The 14,426-nt window shown below is 45.0% G+C and overlaps 1 protein-coding gene across 21 annotated transcripts in view; it reads left to right on the plus strand.

Annotated features, from left to right (window-relative positions):
- Window positions 1-13,400, plus strand: part of LRRFIP2 (LRR binding FLII interacting protein 2) — a 100,625-nt gene extending 87,225 nt beyond the window's left edge. For 12 of the 21 annotated variants that reach the window (XM_032459253.1, XM_032459246.1, XM_032459255.1 and 9 more), the window contains 7 exons: window positions 1,795-1,896; window positions 2,175-2,307; window positions 3,803-3,852; window positions 8,343-8,463; window positions 10,839-10,918; window positions 11,522-11,626; window positions 12,074-13,400. In XM_032459253.1, the coding sequence (XP_032315144.1) occupies window positions 1,795-1,896; window positions 2,175-2,307; window positions 3,803-3,852; window positions 8,343-8,463; window positions 10,839-10,918; window positions 11,522-11,626; window positions 12,074-12,184 (702 nt within the window). In that variant the 3' untranslated portion in view covers window positions 12,185-13,400. The remainder of the gene's footprint in view (window positions 1-1,794; window positions 1,897-2,174; window positions 2,308-3,802; window positions 3,853-8,342; window positions 8,464-10,838; window positions 10,919-11,521; window positions 11,627-12,073) is intronic. The other 9 variants (XM_032459261.1, XM_032459263.1, XM_032459262.1 and 6 more) reach the window with 4 other exon arrangements.
- The last annotated feature ends 1,026 nt before the right edge of the window (window positions 13,401-14,426 follow it).

Here is a 14,426-nt window from a genome sequence, read left to right on the forward strand (position 1 = left end):
ATTAGCTCGAAGTGTTTGAGTAAATGCCTTATGGTGCTGGAAACTCAAATTATTAATTTACAGTTAGACTCTCGACACACAGGATGAATGTGAGTTGTTGAAAGGAAGTTAGATATTCACAGTGCAGTTTGGATAAGTAAGGAGTAGGCCTTGCCCTGTGAACTCCTTTTCCAAAAGTGGAATGACAAGAAGGGAACACAGTTGTGGCCTTCCTGGGATGACAAGAAGGGAACATAGTTGTGGCCTTCCTGGGATGACAATATAGAAAGTATGCAAGGGCTTTGGAACCAAAAAGAACTGGATTCATTTTCTGGTTTTGCCACTTATTGTGGCTTTGGGTAAAAAACACAGTCTTTATGAGCCTCAGTTTTCAAATCTGTGAAATGGACTAAGACAAGTACAGGGTATGTAAAGGAGAAATTATATATAAAAATATACTGTATAAGAGAGAGAGTATATGTATCTACAACAGCTGCAGCTACCCAGATGGTAGTTGTTATCATCCCTTTTTTACTTATTCCCTGTTTGGTTGCAAAATAGGATTATAATGATTTTAAAAAAATGTCCAGCTATTCAGCAATCAGTAACTAGGTAGTTAGCCCCTTCTAAACTCTATAAACCAAGAGGAAAGTTACCTGTTGTAGTTTAACTTCTTGGATTACTGGGAATGCTGGGAGGAAACCTTAAATATATGAGCAAATATGCAGAGAAAAGATTTTTCAAATAGCCCAGCTGTCAGATACCTGCAGAGACTGCTTAACTTGGGTGGATTTTGAAGTCTGAGGTGTTTTATTACATAGAGTAACAATTTGTCAGCGTTGACCAGACGTGTCTTCCTGCCTCTGCACCGCTGTCCTGAGCTCTGACGGTCGTGGGATGTAGGCAGTGGTGGGGAAAATTAAAAGGGAAGCCAGGCTGGCTTTCCCCGAGCCTTCCCTGCCCTCTTACGCTGAGTCCTCCTTTACGCCTGTCCCCTTGGGATGGGTGCTGTCATACCCCTCTGGTATTCAGTGAGGAGACTGAGACATAGATGAGTTCATAGGTGCCAGGACTCCAAAGCCTGCCTCCAAAAGCCATAGTCGGCTTCCTTCCCCATAAATGAGCTGTATTTGTCAGTGTTTTGTTTTTCACATTTTGAAGATATATCAGAAAACTAAATGACCTGTAGTTGCATTTAATTAAATTAACAAAAACAGATCCTTGAGAATTTTGGAGGGAGATCAGCTATTTTTTATTAAGCAGTATTTGAGGAATATTTTACCATACTACTTGGAGAACAATTACTGTGGCCAGTATTTACTTAAAACATCTTATATATGTAATAATTGTTTTCTTCCAGGACCAATTTTTATTTTTTAACAAATCAAGTATATTCTTGAATAAACTAGTTTAGTTTAACACGAAATGTGGGGTTTTGGGGTCTACCAAATAAAAACGTACTTAGGAAGTTAGTAAGGAAACTTTTAATATCACTCCTGTCTTCATCTTCCTTTTCTTGCTTTTTTCATTGACTGGAAAAGAAAGATTTGTTTTCTTGCCTGATGTGATAAGCATGCTTTGCCAAATTTATGCACAATTAACCAGTTTCTATTAAAACTCCTGTCTGGAGATGTATATCCGTGTAACTTTTTATTTCCTCCCATATCTAACTGTTTGTTCCTAAGCTTTTAATGCTAACACTTCCCTGTCCTTTATGCCTGTCTTTTTTAAAAATTTGAATTTGGTACTTCTCTGCTCCCTTTCACTTGCTCTTTTTCTGTGCTATTCTTTCTCTTGCTACCCTGTCTAAACCAGGCCCTAGAGAAACAGAAAGGATACATTGCCTGCCTTAGGAATGAGCGCGATACGCTCAGAGAGGAGCTGGCTGACCTGAAGGAGGCGATGAAGACGGGAGAGGTACGTTGGCATCAGCCCGGAGCGCCAGCCCCTCACTGCTTTGTTCTTCCCTCCTTTCGTCCTGTCATCTTTCCTAGCTTGAATACAAGCCACAGTGTTCTTTCTCCGGTCGAGATTTGGTAGGTGTAAGTCCTTTCTCTGCAGAACTATATTCTGTTAACTAGTTCTGACCAGGTTTTACCTGGGGCAAGCGTATGTTGTCACAGGGTCACTTCACAGAGCATGCTGCTTCCGTGTGGGCCATCTTTTGTGATGGTGGGTTTTTTCCTTCCTCCCAGAAACATGGCTTAGTCATCATCCCCGACGGCACTCCTAATGGCGATGTCCACCATGAACCAGTGGTCGGAGCCATCACTGTTGTGTCTCAGGAAGCCGCTCAGGTCTTGGAGTCAGCAGGAGAGGGGCCCCTAGGTAAGACACCGGCTGCCTGTGTGCTGACTTCAGTTAGCGCTGGGCTTGTCCTCTTGGGCTTCCAGCTTGCTCACATCCTATCTTGGAAAACAAAGACAATGCAGGGCTGTCTGAGCCTTTCTCGATCCCTAATGGGAAGAAGTCTGGTGAGCTGTCTTCAGGCCCTGGGAAACCATTATCTGGATCACTGTCAGGCAGTACATGTAACCGTAAGGCCCCAGTTGGAAGCACTGTGTGTGTATATGTGTTGCTTTTTCACTTAAATATAACCTTCTGCAAAGAGATAATCCAGCACATCCGTCCCGGGAAACCCGTCCCAAGTACGTGTTAAGTCTCTTCTTCCGGGAGCATCTGGTTTTATGTTCTGCTGCTTATCCCGGGATTCTGTAGCTTTTTGCCACTGCATTTGTTAAGGCAAGAAACAGACGACCGAGAAGAGATCAGAGGAGTGTTATTCCAGAGCAGGGTTTCTGAGCTTCTTAAGGTCTGAGCCTCTTACATTTAACCCTTTGAGAAATCACACAGCTGCCCATCTGTTGCCTCCACTGAGAGTCCTGTTCTGGAGAAGAATGGCCCAAGTAGATATTGTGTCCTCAGTGGACTTTTATATTTTCAAATATGTGTAGATTTTCCTAGCATGGGCTGTACTGTAAGGGAGGGGGAACCAAAAAAACTCTTTAAAAGCACATTCTCTGAAGTACAGAGTTCCAGAAACGTAATTGTAGAGCCTTTGACAAAGCAGAGGGTGCTCATTGCTTCCCCCTCCCGATACAGAAGTGCTGACACATTTGGCTGTGGCCTTGGTTGGTTGAGGGGAGCACTGGCCAAGTGTCAGATGCTTTTTAAAAAACTCATCTGTGGGTATCCCCTCTGCCCAAGGGGTCTGTTTTAATGCATGTTCGGAAGAAGCAGCTCTCGCTCCCCACAGGCCAGGAACCAGCCCTAGTGATCCTGCTACCAAGCCTCAAATGAGCTCCAGGCGGCCCACATCTTAGAGGTGGTCCCCTTCCCTGCCCCACTGGCTTTCGTGGGCCTTGGCTTCTTCCATCATTGTGCTCTGTTTTCTTTGCCCCAGCATCCCCTCTCAGTCCAGTTCTTAGCTCCCTATCTTCTCTTCCACATTTTATTTTCTCCTGCTAAGGGCTTAAGCCTGTGGGAGTACCCTTTGCATTTGAGTTGTCTACTGGTAAAACTTGCAAATTTGTGAAACAAGGAGATGATCTTTGTACTTTAGTTTGTCTTTGAATGGAAAATCATTGCTCTTGGGAGCCAATGTTATGTTTAGTGCCCTGATAAATATCAGTTATGTGGAAATGTGTGTTGAACAATTAAGTAGTTTTCCTTTACACCATTAAAGCCTTCATGTCTTTTGACATTCAGAGCTGTAAGCTGTTTATCAGATAATGTTCTTGTTTGTGAATTTGAGGGAATTAGTTTTAATTGTTTATATACTACATCATTACAAATTCAGGTTACAGCCTTTTTCATGTTTTAGATGTAAGGCTACGAAAACTCGCTGGAGAAAAGGAAGAGCTCCTATCACAGGTAAGGGCATTCTTCTCATTGGAAGGTAATGTTCATTGTAACTGACTCAATCATATGGTAAAATGTTAGCAAAGTGAAATGTACACTAGAAAGAAATGTGCTTGTTTCAAACATCACTACTCAAGTAAGATTTGAAGGATAAATAGGTAATTCATATTTGACCTCTTTGTTGTCTCCTATTCTTTAAAGAAAAATTACAGGACACTAAGTGTAAGCAGTCAGGTAGTTCAGCACAGCTCGTTATGAAGACAGGCATTCCCTGCCCTGCCTGCCCCCTCCACCTTCACCCCGACCATTCCTGCCTGGTTCTTTTAGCTGATTGCTCTGGGGTGTACTGCCCTTGTGAGCTTCTGAATAACACGCTTCTGTTGCTTCTCGATGGTTCTGTTTAAGGCAGCAGTGCTGACACCCCTCTGTGGAAGACGTGGATGTAGCTGTCGCTCATCCCCTCTCCCCAACACATGTACGCTTCCCATCCCCACATTCTGCTAGAAGGGCAGTGTGCCAGTCTGTCTGCGCTGTCAGGACGCTGTGAACACTACTCACAGGGGAGCCGTGGAGCTTTCTAGGATGGCCTCTCATCTCCTTTACACTCTTTATTTCCCCTGAAGTTAGTGTTGTGGTTTTCCTTTTCAATTGCTTGGTTTCCTACGTATTGATTACTAATCTTGCTGCAGGCTCTCCAACAGTGATTTAAATCCACCCTTAGTGGTTTTCAGATGCACGAAGTATTCCCTCAGTTCCATCTTTTTGGTTCTTGGAGCATGTGACACATCTCTTTCAGAACTTAATGGCTCATTCCCTCAGTACAGAGATGTGACCAGTTTTCATCATCATCTAGAATTTCCTTTGCCTGTGGTTCAGATTGGTTTCCCTTTTCGCAGTGTCTCAGGCCTTCCTCCTCCTTTATTTATTCTCTTACTTTGGGACATCCCCCAGTACTTCCTGAGAACATGAGAAAAGAGTATGTGGACCAAAAATTTTTCTTAACTTTGCAGGACTGAGAATGTCTTCATTTTACCCTCTTACGAGACTAACAGTTTGACTGGGTATAGAATTCTTTGTTGTAGTCATTTTCCTTCATCTTTTTTAAGTCAAGAAAGTGCTTCATTGTCTTCTAGCTTCCTGTATGGCTGTTGAGAATTTCAAGGACATTTTGATTTTTGGTTTTTATATGAGTATGACCCATTTTTCCCTTCTCTAGAAGTTTGTATCATAGTCTCTTTTCTCCCCAGTGTTCTGAAATTTCACAGTGACGTGGTTCGGAGTTCTGTGTGAATGCATTTATTGTATGTTTCTCCAGTCACATTTAGCTGCACAGGTGTAGGCATGGGGTGGATGGAGTTAAGAGTTTGCCAGGTGAGTGTAGCAGGGCAGAGGAGGTGAGGGTGTGTGCAGGAGAGCGATGATGGACCTGGAGAGTAGAGTAGGTAAGGTAAGGAGGGCTGAGCAACATCCAGGAAAACATCAGGCACAGTGGATCCCAGGTGCCAGTGCGGCTGAAGGATTTTTAGAGTTGGGTCCAGAGAGAATGGGCTGGAAAGATCAAGAGTAGCAGTTAGAGAAAAGAGACACAGAACTGAATTAGGTGGGCCGCCCTTATACAATGATGAGACGCAGAGTAGGACCAAGGGAGTGAGTTGCTGAGGGCAAGATGGGGCAGATGGCAAGATCCTTGTTCCAGAAACTGAGAGGTCAGTCATCAGAGAGATACTCTACTGAAATGTATCTTGATTTGCCAACAATTAAGAGAGGAAGAGCCTTGAGGGAATGTGGAGGTAAAATGGTGAAGAAAGAGTAGGATGATGGCAGTGAGGGGGGGGCCGCTAGTATATATAATCTGAAGAGATGTGACTAGGAACGGTGAATTTTAGAGAGGATGGTGGGAGAACAGTTTGGTAACAGCAAGGAAAGCAAGAGGACACCTGTTCCATTGTCAGGCCTGGCGGCAGGAGGCTGTGGGGGAAAAGGACAGCCAGTACTCCCGACGGCTGCAGGGAGCAGGCCTCTCAGGGAGCGTGGTCTCTGCTAGGTAAGGGGAGGGCTCAGAGAAGAGACTGAGGATGCAGGGGTCTGCTGAGGACGGAAGGGTAGTGCAGAGGGCACAGTGGAAGACATGCAGGCTCTGGGGGAGGTTAGGAGATGAAGACTGAGTAGGGCTTGTGCAGGAAAGCGAGAATGAGCATTTCGAGATGGACGTGGACAGGGGTGCTGGGGACAATGAAATTAGTCCTGGATGAGCCAAGGCAGATAGTGATGTTGTGGTTGAAAGGGCAGAGTTGTCTGGGGAGCAGCTGTGCAGAATTCACCCTTTCTCCAGTGGGGGAGGGCAGACCTGGTCCCAGTGCCTGGCCTTCCCTTGACACCTGTTGATGGAGGACAGCTGGGGAAGCCACCTGGGACTCTGAGCATGCAGACTCACCTCTGATCGCCGGGAGTGAAGGATGAAGGAAGCATGGGGAGGCTTGGTCTCGGGCCCCCTTTGTAGGGGAGGGGGAGACTTGCTCTGGTTGTGGTGCTTCCTTGATCTCTGATGATGAGAGTTGTAGGCATCTGGGGAAACATGACTTTGATTTCTGATGGGGGAAGCGGGGCATTAGTCCTCGGGTTTCTTATTGTTTCTCTCCTGTTTTCCCATCTCTTTGACTCTGCTTTCTAAAAGATACTCTCAACTTTATCTTCTCATTTTTATTGAGTTTCTATTTCTGCAGTCAATTCAGGGATACAGATATTTTCACTTATCTTGGAGAATTTGATAGGCAGGTTGGTTCACTTTGTGTTCTTTTTTCTGTCTGTGTAGTTTGTTTCCTTCCAGATGCTCTTATGTATATTTATTTGGTCTTCAGTTAAAATGTGGAGTACTCTAGTGCTGGTTGGCAGCTCTGAGCATATGAGTGAGGCTCGTCTGAGTTTCAGTGAAGACTGATGTGGCTGGGTGTTTTCTTGGGAACCCTCAATGTGGGAATGTTGGTCTCCTTTTTAGGCTAGTCAGAGAGTTCTGGAGAGAGAGGTCCTGTGGTCTTCTTCCTGAGGGTACAGGCCAGCTGTCTGCAGTCTGGGAACTGGGAGTGGACCAGAGGCCTGAGCTTGCAGTTCATTTCTGTTCACCTGATCCTGTTTTCCACACATGGGACTCCTATCTTCAACTGGGCCTTCTTTTTTTCCCAACCCAAAGTCTCTTTTAATTTTATTTTTTAGTTTATTTTGTAAATTTTTTAAAAAACCACCTTTTTAAGGTTATAATTGGTATAGAATAAGCTGCATGGTGTGCAGATGCTCACCTTGTATTAGTGTCCTAGGACCACCAATGGGGTGGCATCGACCAACAGAAATGCACTGTCTCCCAGCCTGGAGGTGAGGAGCCCGAGATCCCGTGTCAGCAGCGTGGGTTCCTCCCGAGGCCTGTGGACGGAAGTCTGTTGCAGGCTTCTCTTCTAGCTTCGAGTGGTTTGCTGGCCACCTTTGTGCCCCTTGGCTTGCAGACAGCACTCTCTGTCTCCACACTGTCTCTCCTCTGTCCTCATCTGTCTCTTTGTATCGCATTCTTTTTATTGTCATACTGGATTAGGGGCCCACCCCATCCCAGTGTAACTTCACCTCAACTCAGGGCGTCTGCAGTGACTGTTCCACGCCGGCTCGCACTCCGAGGTACTGGGAGTTAGGACTGCGACAAAGGAATTGCGCAGGGGGGCAGGTGAACCCATGGCCGTATCTGTGAAGCCAGCACCCCAGTCAAGATGGTGAAAAACCCACAACTCCACAAAGTTTGTGTCCCTTCATCAACTTTCCTTCTTCTTCCACCTCTCTCCCCCTCTGCAGGCAACCGCCAGTCTGCCACTTGTCACTTCAGTTCGCATTTTCTGGAGTTTTATACAGTTAGAATTACAGAGCACGCACTCTTGTCTGGTTCTTTCGTGCGGCATGATCTTTGAGAGTCAGCCGCGTAGCCGCACGTACGAGTAGTGATGCCACCGTATCCGCGCACCAGTTTGTTTCTCCTTCTGTTGATGGATGTTTCGACTGTTTCTAGTTTGGGGCCAGTGTGAATAAGCTGCTATGAATGTCTTTTATTTTGGGTAAAATAAGGTAGATTATGTAGCTAAACTGAAACATGTATTTCCAGTTATTTCTGTATATTTAACCTAACTCTAAAACAAGAAACATCTACTGCCCATGGAATTTTTCATTTTTAATAAAAAATAACAACAAAAAATACCCCAAAGATGTGCTTTTCCACAAACCTAGCCAAATAATAAAAGATGGCTGTTTTTATTGGGACACCTGGTCCTGGAGCTCGCTTCTTTTGATAATTTGCTCATAGCTTATCTCCAGCATCTGAGCAGTGTGTCTCTACTGCAGGCCCTCCAGAAAATTGCTCTGAGTGACTGATGTGGGGCTGATGGTGGTCTGCCTTTTCTAAGATGTGGCCAGTGGGCCAGGCATCGTTTGAGAGACAGGATCTCACTGCTGAGCCTTTACTTCCACTTCAGATTAGAAAACTGAAGCTGCAGTTGGAGGAAGAGCGGCAGAAGTGCTCCAGGAGTGACGGCCCAGCAGGCGAGCTGGCGGGACTGCAGAACGGCTCGGACCTGCAGCTCATCGAAATGCAGAGTAGGTGCTGGGCCCGGGCCGTGGCGAAGCGGCGTGTGGGCCGTGTGCGGGGGTGGGCTGCCAGCAGGCCGCTAGAGCCTTGTAGCTCACCTTTCTCTAGAGGAGCTATGGTACAAAGGTCGGGTAGCCCTCGGCCAGACCAGAAGAGTTGTCCTGGTCAGTAAGGGAACTGAAGGCTTCTGCCGGCCCGTGTGATCTGGGGGGTGGCGAGCGGACTGACGGCTAGTGCTCTTCCTCGTCCTGGGCAAAGTGAGTTCCAGGAACATTTTGCAAATAGTGACATCATGACGCTGTCCTTCCCCACATATCTGTGACATCTTTAGCCTCCTGTCTTTAAGCCCCCTTCCCAATTACATGGAATTTATCTTAGTTCCAAATATATCTAATTATCTAACTAATACTAATGTTGAGTAGTTTCAGAATTTTCCCAGAAGTATTCTTGTTAACCCAAATTAATCTTTATTAGATGGAATTTAAAGCAAGGCCACAAAGTAAGCCTATTCAGTTTACCTAAATTATTGGTTTTTCTCCCTTTCTACTTTTGACCCCATATTATTGTAAAATGCCTACTGTACTCACAGTAATTTCCACAGTAAGGAGATTTTAACAGCCATTTGTATACAGTGAGATAATGTATAATTCATAGAAGAGAGACTTTTATTTTTCCAATTTGAATAATGGCTTTTCTGATAACTTATTTCAAAATATTGGTTCTTCCATGGCATTTTCATCTAAATATTCTGAGTTTGGACACACTGACAAGCCTTTTTGGATCAAGGCTTATTAAAACTAACTTACTAACTGTTGAGGTTAGTATCATTTCCTCTACTAGCTATCACTTAGGACCCTGGTGGTACTTCCTGATAAATGTTTCGTTCTAGAAATACCATTTGGCATGGAGGGAAGAGGAAGAGAGGAGCATGACAAGAGCTGGGTGACTGAAACAGTCGGAGAAAGAGGGCAGGGCACAGATTGGGAAAGGTCTGTCCTAGAGCAGCAAATTCACACCAAGGCAGATGGAGGGGAATGGGTGAGCAGTGATGAGAGAAATCTCCTGGAGCAGGCGGGCGTGGAAGGCAGGGAGACTGCCCAGGGTGGAGCTGGAGAACCAAGTGCTCAAGGCAGGGCTGGGCCTGGCTTGGTCAACGAAGCAGGTGGCACCGAGGCCAGGACAGAACCTGGAGGCTCCACTCTGGACAGTCGCCTGGGCTATAAGCAGGGTGTTCTGGGATAGAATCTCAAAACATGCATGGAATAAAGGGGTGAGACCAAGGACTTCTAGTTCTGAAAACAGGAAAAATGAATGCTTTGATAGAGAAGGAAGCAGTGCATTCTGATAATAAGTTGCTGAGGTTAACAATTTAAAAACAAGATCCTGAAGCTTCAGTTTCAGAGCCCAGAAACGGGAGTTGTTCTCTTTCGCTGCCAGAGGTGGCTTCTAGGGTGAAGGATTTATAAGCCCCCGACTTTTAGGTGACAGTAAGTATCCAATTAGAAAAACCTCTTGCATTAAAGGTAGTTGTAACCTTGGTTATATGGAAAAGTAGACAAGTTCGTAAGTTAGTAGGGTAGATTTGGTTTGTCTCCTGCAGGTCTTATTATGATTCCTGTCCTGTCATTTCCGAGTGATTGTTGTTAAAATTTGGATTGCTGGAGGGAGTATTTTACCCCCAGCATTTCTAAACTTCTCATTTTAAATGGTTTGCGTCTTAGGTCAGAGACACAGCTAATGATTTATCCTCTACCTGTCATAAGTGACTGCAACAAGTTACTGAAAAGCACTTATTTCAGTAAATATTAAGCGTACATTATGTGCAAAGCACTTGGCTAGAAACAGGTAGATTCAAGCAGCTGAGACGGGCCCCTCTCCTCACTTAACTGTATAATCATGTAAGGAAGCATGGATGAATGTCACAGAAGAGAGCACGGATAACAGTCATGAAGGAGGTGGACATGGTGTAGGACCATTAAAGGCTGGCTGAGACTTAGATCAGAGGTGGGGAAACGGGGCTTGGGGTGTGGAAGAGCAGGATGCGCGTGAGGAGGGAGGGTACCCGGCGGGGTAGGGAAGCGGGGAGTCCAGTCTGTGGGCGAGGAGGCTCCCTGGGCCATAGGGCTGCCAGTGAGGTTGGCAGGGGCCCCGCTGCGCCGACAGGGCTCCCTGCCAAAAGCTATTACCTACACGCATCATGGGGTGAAGAGAATTTTCTTCTAAAATGCTGTTCAACGCAAGTGCTGGCGCTTCTCTTAGTTTACACCTTCCAGAACCTGGGCCGTGGGCTGCACCGTCCTCTCCTGTGCTGCAGGAGGCGACACCGCCTCATGAGTCACACGTTCACTCCTGCGACGCGAGTCATTATTCTCTTTTGTTCTAGGAGATGCCAACAGACAAATTAGTGAATACAAGTTTAAGCTTTCAAAAGCAGAACAAGATATAACCACCTTGGAGCAAAGTGTAAGTCCTTCTTTCCTATGGTACCAAGTGACTTAAAGCCCCTTCACATCACACCTGCTTCCTGCATCTGAGGGGCTCACCCGAGTGCGTGCGTCTCTCTGGGCCGCTTCTGCCACTGAAGCTCAGTGAAAGCTCTACAGTGACGTGCAGAGGCCAGCAGAGACCCGGCAAGGCCCTTCACCTCTTTCTGTAAGAATGAAACGGGAGCTATAACATTCTTTCCTGTGGCTATTTCAGGAGAGTTCGAGAGTATCGTAGTCTGTAGCAAAATCCCTTATTATACATTTCAAACAGTCTAAAAACAGCCCAACATTTGGAGAGTCTCCTGCAATGTTCCTTTGGCACTTAAACACTGTGGTCCTCGTAAAACTTAACATGGGAAATTGGCCCTGTAATGAGTCTACAGCTGTCATCCTCTCTGGGGACAGATCTTGGTTTATAAATAGCACTTGGGTTCTGAGAGGACCTATGACTCACCGAGGAGGGACTTGTTAGTGTGAGATTACTTTGAATCAGTAATGACATCGTATTTCCATCTTGGCTGCAAAAAAAGTGGTAGCTCCTAGCACCCAACCTCAGGGGCCTGTGTTCTCGTGTTTACAGATTAACCGCCTGGAGGGGCAGGTGCTGAGATATAAAACTGCTGCTGAGAATGCGGAGAAAGTTGAGGATGAACTGAAAGCAGAAAAGAGGAAGCTACAACGAGAGGTACTTACTTTATTATGCTTCACAGAATACATTCCTAAACAGAAAAAATCCTTTGGAAATAAATTCTTTGCTGCGTAAGGGATTTCATCCTGGGTCCGGTCTTGGTGCAGTAGCAGCGGAGTTGCTTACTTGCTTTTCTGTGTTGGTATTTGACTTGCATGGTGACTGCCATTTACTTCTATGTTTTGGCCAAGTAGATAATAAGAAAAAAGGACAGTTGTTACTTTCGTTTTAGATCGGGTCTACTTCTCTAGCTTCTGTATGTCCTTTCTGTGATTAACACTCTGCACCGTTGGGTACCACCTCTCCTGACTGAAAAAGGAGCCGGTGGGATGGGGAGCAAGGCTGTCACGGCCGGCAGTGCTCCGTTTCCCAGAAGGTGGAAAATAAAGTAGCACCATGTTCATTTCTGGCCCCTTGAGGTGACCGAGCTCTTCCTGTCTGCAGTTACGAACGGCACTGGACAAGATTGAGGAGATGGAGATGACCAACAGCCACCTGGCCAAGCGGCTGGAGAAGATGAAGGCCAACAGGACAGCACTACTGGCCCAGCAGTAGGAAGGCCACCCTTCCGTGAGGCCCCTGCCCAGAGGGACTGCCCTTTTGTCCACTGACTCAGACCCCTTCCAGTACTGTTTGAGCTCTGTTGTTAAAATAGCCACCTTTGTATTTTATAATTTATGAGAGAATGAAACAGGTTTGAATCTTTATGAATGAACACTTTGGATTCTGTCCGTAGTTTGATTCTAGGTTAAGAACTGGTCCATGCTGTTTTTATTATTTCCCTAATTTTAGAATCACATTTACTCACCATTTTCCCCAGCTGCCTCAGCGACTGGGCACTCGGAGGCTTTGGCACGGGTTCTGGAGGCCAGCAACTCTGTGCTCACTGAGATACTTCCTGGAGACCTCAGAAAACACAAGTGCCTTCTCCATGGTGCAGTTCAGACTTCAGCGATCTCCAGTGGTCAAAAGACATTTAGCCTTGATATCAGATGACATTTATATTTTAGAGAAGAAACAAGTGCACAAGTGGGGAGTATATGTTTCACTCAAATTTCTATGTTTGGAGGAAAAAGCCTTTTTTTGTAAAATATTTAAATTTATATAAGAAAATGTTAGAAAAAGATAGGGGGGGAGTGTATATAAAACCTGCTTTACTGCATGGGGCAGGGAAGTCCCAGGCCTGTTACTCTTCAAGTAAGAGCAGGCTTCTTAGTCTTCACATCAACTGTGCTGTACCTTGTAAAGTATTTCATCTGCTGCTTATTTGTGGGATGAAACCTCAGACCAGCCCGAGGGTGGGGGAGGGCAGGGCAGGCAGGGGGCAGTGGTCCTGAAGAGTCTATTAAACACACCCTTTTGCTGACTACAATTGGCTACCGATACATTCATTTTGTCAGAGGAGCCTTTAAAACAGATCGCAGCAATCATGCCCACCCTAGCTCTCCCCTCGTCTTTTCTCTCAAGACAAAATAATCTTAAGGAAAAATAATCTGGAATGTAGAATTTTTTAAGAATTTTAATTTCATCTTGAAAGGTGCCGGTTAAAGAGGAGTTTATCACTGAGTATCCATTTTGCAGTATTTGTGATTCTCTTTTGCTCTCAGAGTCAAGGTGGTTTTATGGAAATGATTATTATATCTTCAATGTGTTTACAAAAAAAAAGTACTGGGGAAAAGGCTAATGAATCAAGGCCACATAAGATAAGATAAAATTAGACTTGAAACTAGGTAATAAAGTTAACTTAAATATGAATAAAATCTCTAATAATTACTCCCTTCTTTAGAGTAATTAGCCCTTTGTTTTTAAAATATGGAAACCAATCTCCTGAACTGAGATGATTTCCTATAAATTTTCCTTCTAGTAATAATAGGTGCTGGGTGGGAGTGGGTGGTGGGGAGGCAGGTTCTAAACGCAGATTTATCCTAGCACTCCCCCCGCTGGGACGACCACGTCTGGTCCAGCTCGTGAGACCTCGGAACCCCCTCTCCCTCCCGACTCACGGTCACTCACCTGTGCCCCTCCCAGGCTCGTGGAATCTTACCTCTGAGAGGCCCGTCTGCTTTTGGGAAGTTCTAAGTGTTAGAACCCGATCTTGCCCCTTTTCTGACACAAAAAAAATGTCTGTTTTGCTGTCCCGATCTTTTCCAAAATGGACTGGTTCCACTTCTTGTAAGACAGTCCACAGAACTTTCTTCATTGAGCCGTGTGACCTGGATTTTACCTCAGAACTATAGGCTGTGCTGACCACACATTTCTATTAATACAGGCTGATATTAAGGCAGCTTATTTCAATGGCACTGATAGTTTAAGCTTATATTTTTACAACATCCTTTAAACAAGAATACCTAGAAATTCATTTATCTTAAGCTGGCAGTATTGATAGCCATTAGCAACGTGGGCTAGTCTAAAATTCATGCTAGTTATAGATTGCAAAAGGACTAGTTTCTTCTCTCAAGTTTTTTTTCATTAAGAATAAATCACTTAGCTTTGGTTATTGAAGGTATTAATAACTGTCAATTCAGCTTTTTCCATAGTCAGTGTCATCAGACCCTCTTACAGGTTCAAGATCTGTTTTAAAAGGCACTTGACCCAACACAGTATCACCTATTGCTAGAATTTCACCGGGACATGGAAAGAATCAAATCAAAGCACAATCTGTCCAATCTTCAAGGCCTTTTTAGAATTCTTAGCGGATGTCCAGGGGGCTTTCAAACTCCTTTTGGGATTCTTCAACATAGTGAGGTATACACTGGGTGAAAACAGATCTAGGAAAATTTCAAGAGTAATGAAATTA

The sequence above is a fragment of the Camelus ferus genome, chromosome 17 (genome assembly GCF_009834535.1).
Source record: "Camelus ferus isolate YT-003-E chromosome 17, BCGSAC_Cfer_1.0, whole genome shotgun sequence".
NCBI lineage: Eukaryota > Metazoa > Chordata > Mammalia > Artiodactyla > Camelidae > Camelus > Camelus ferus.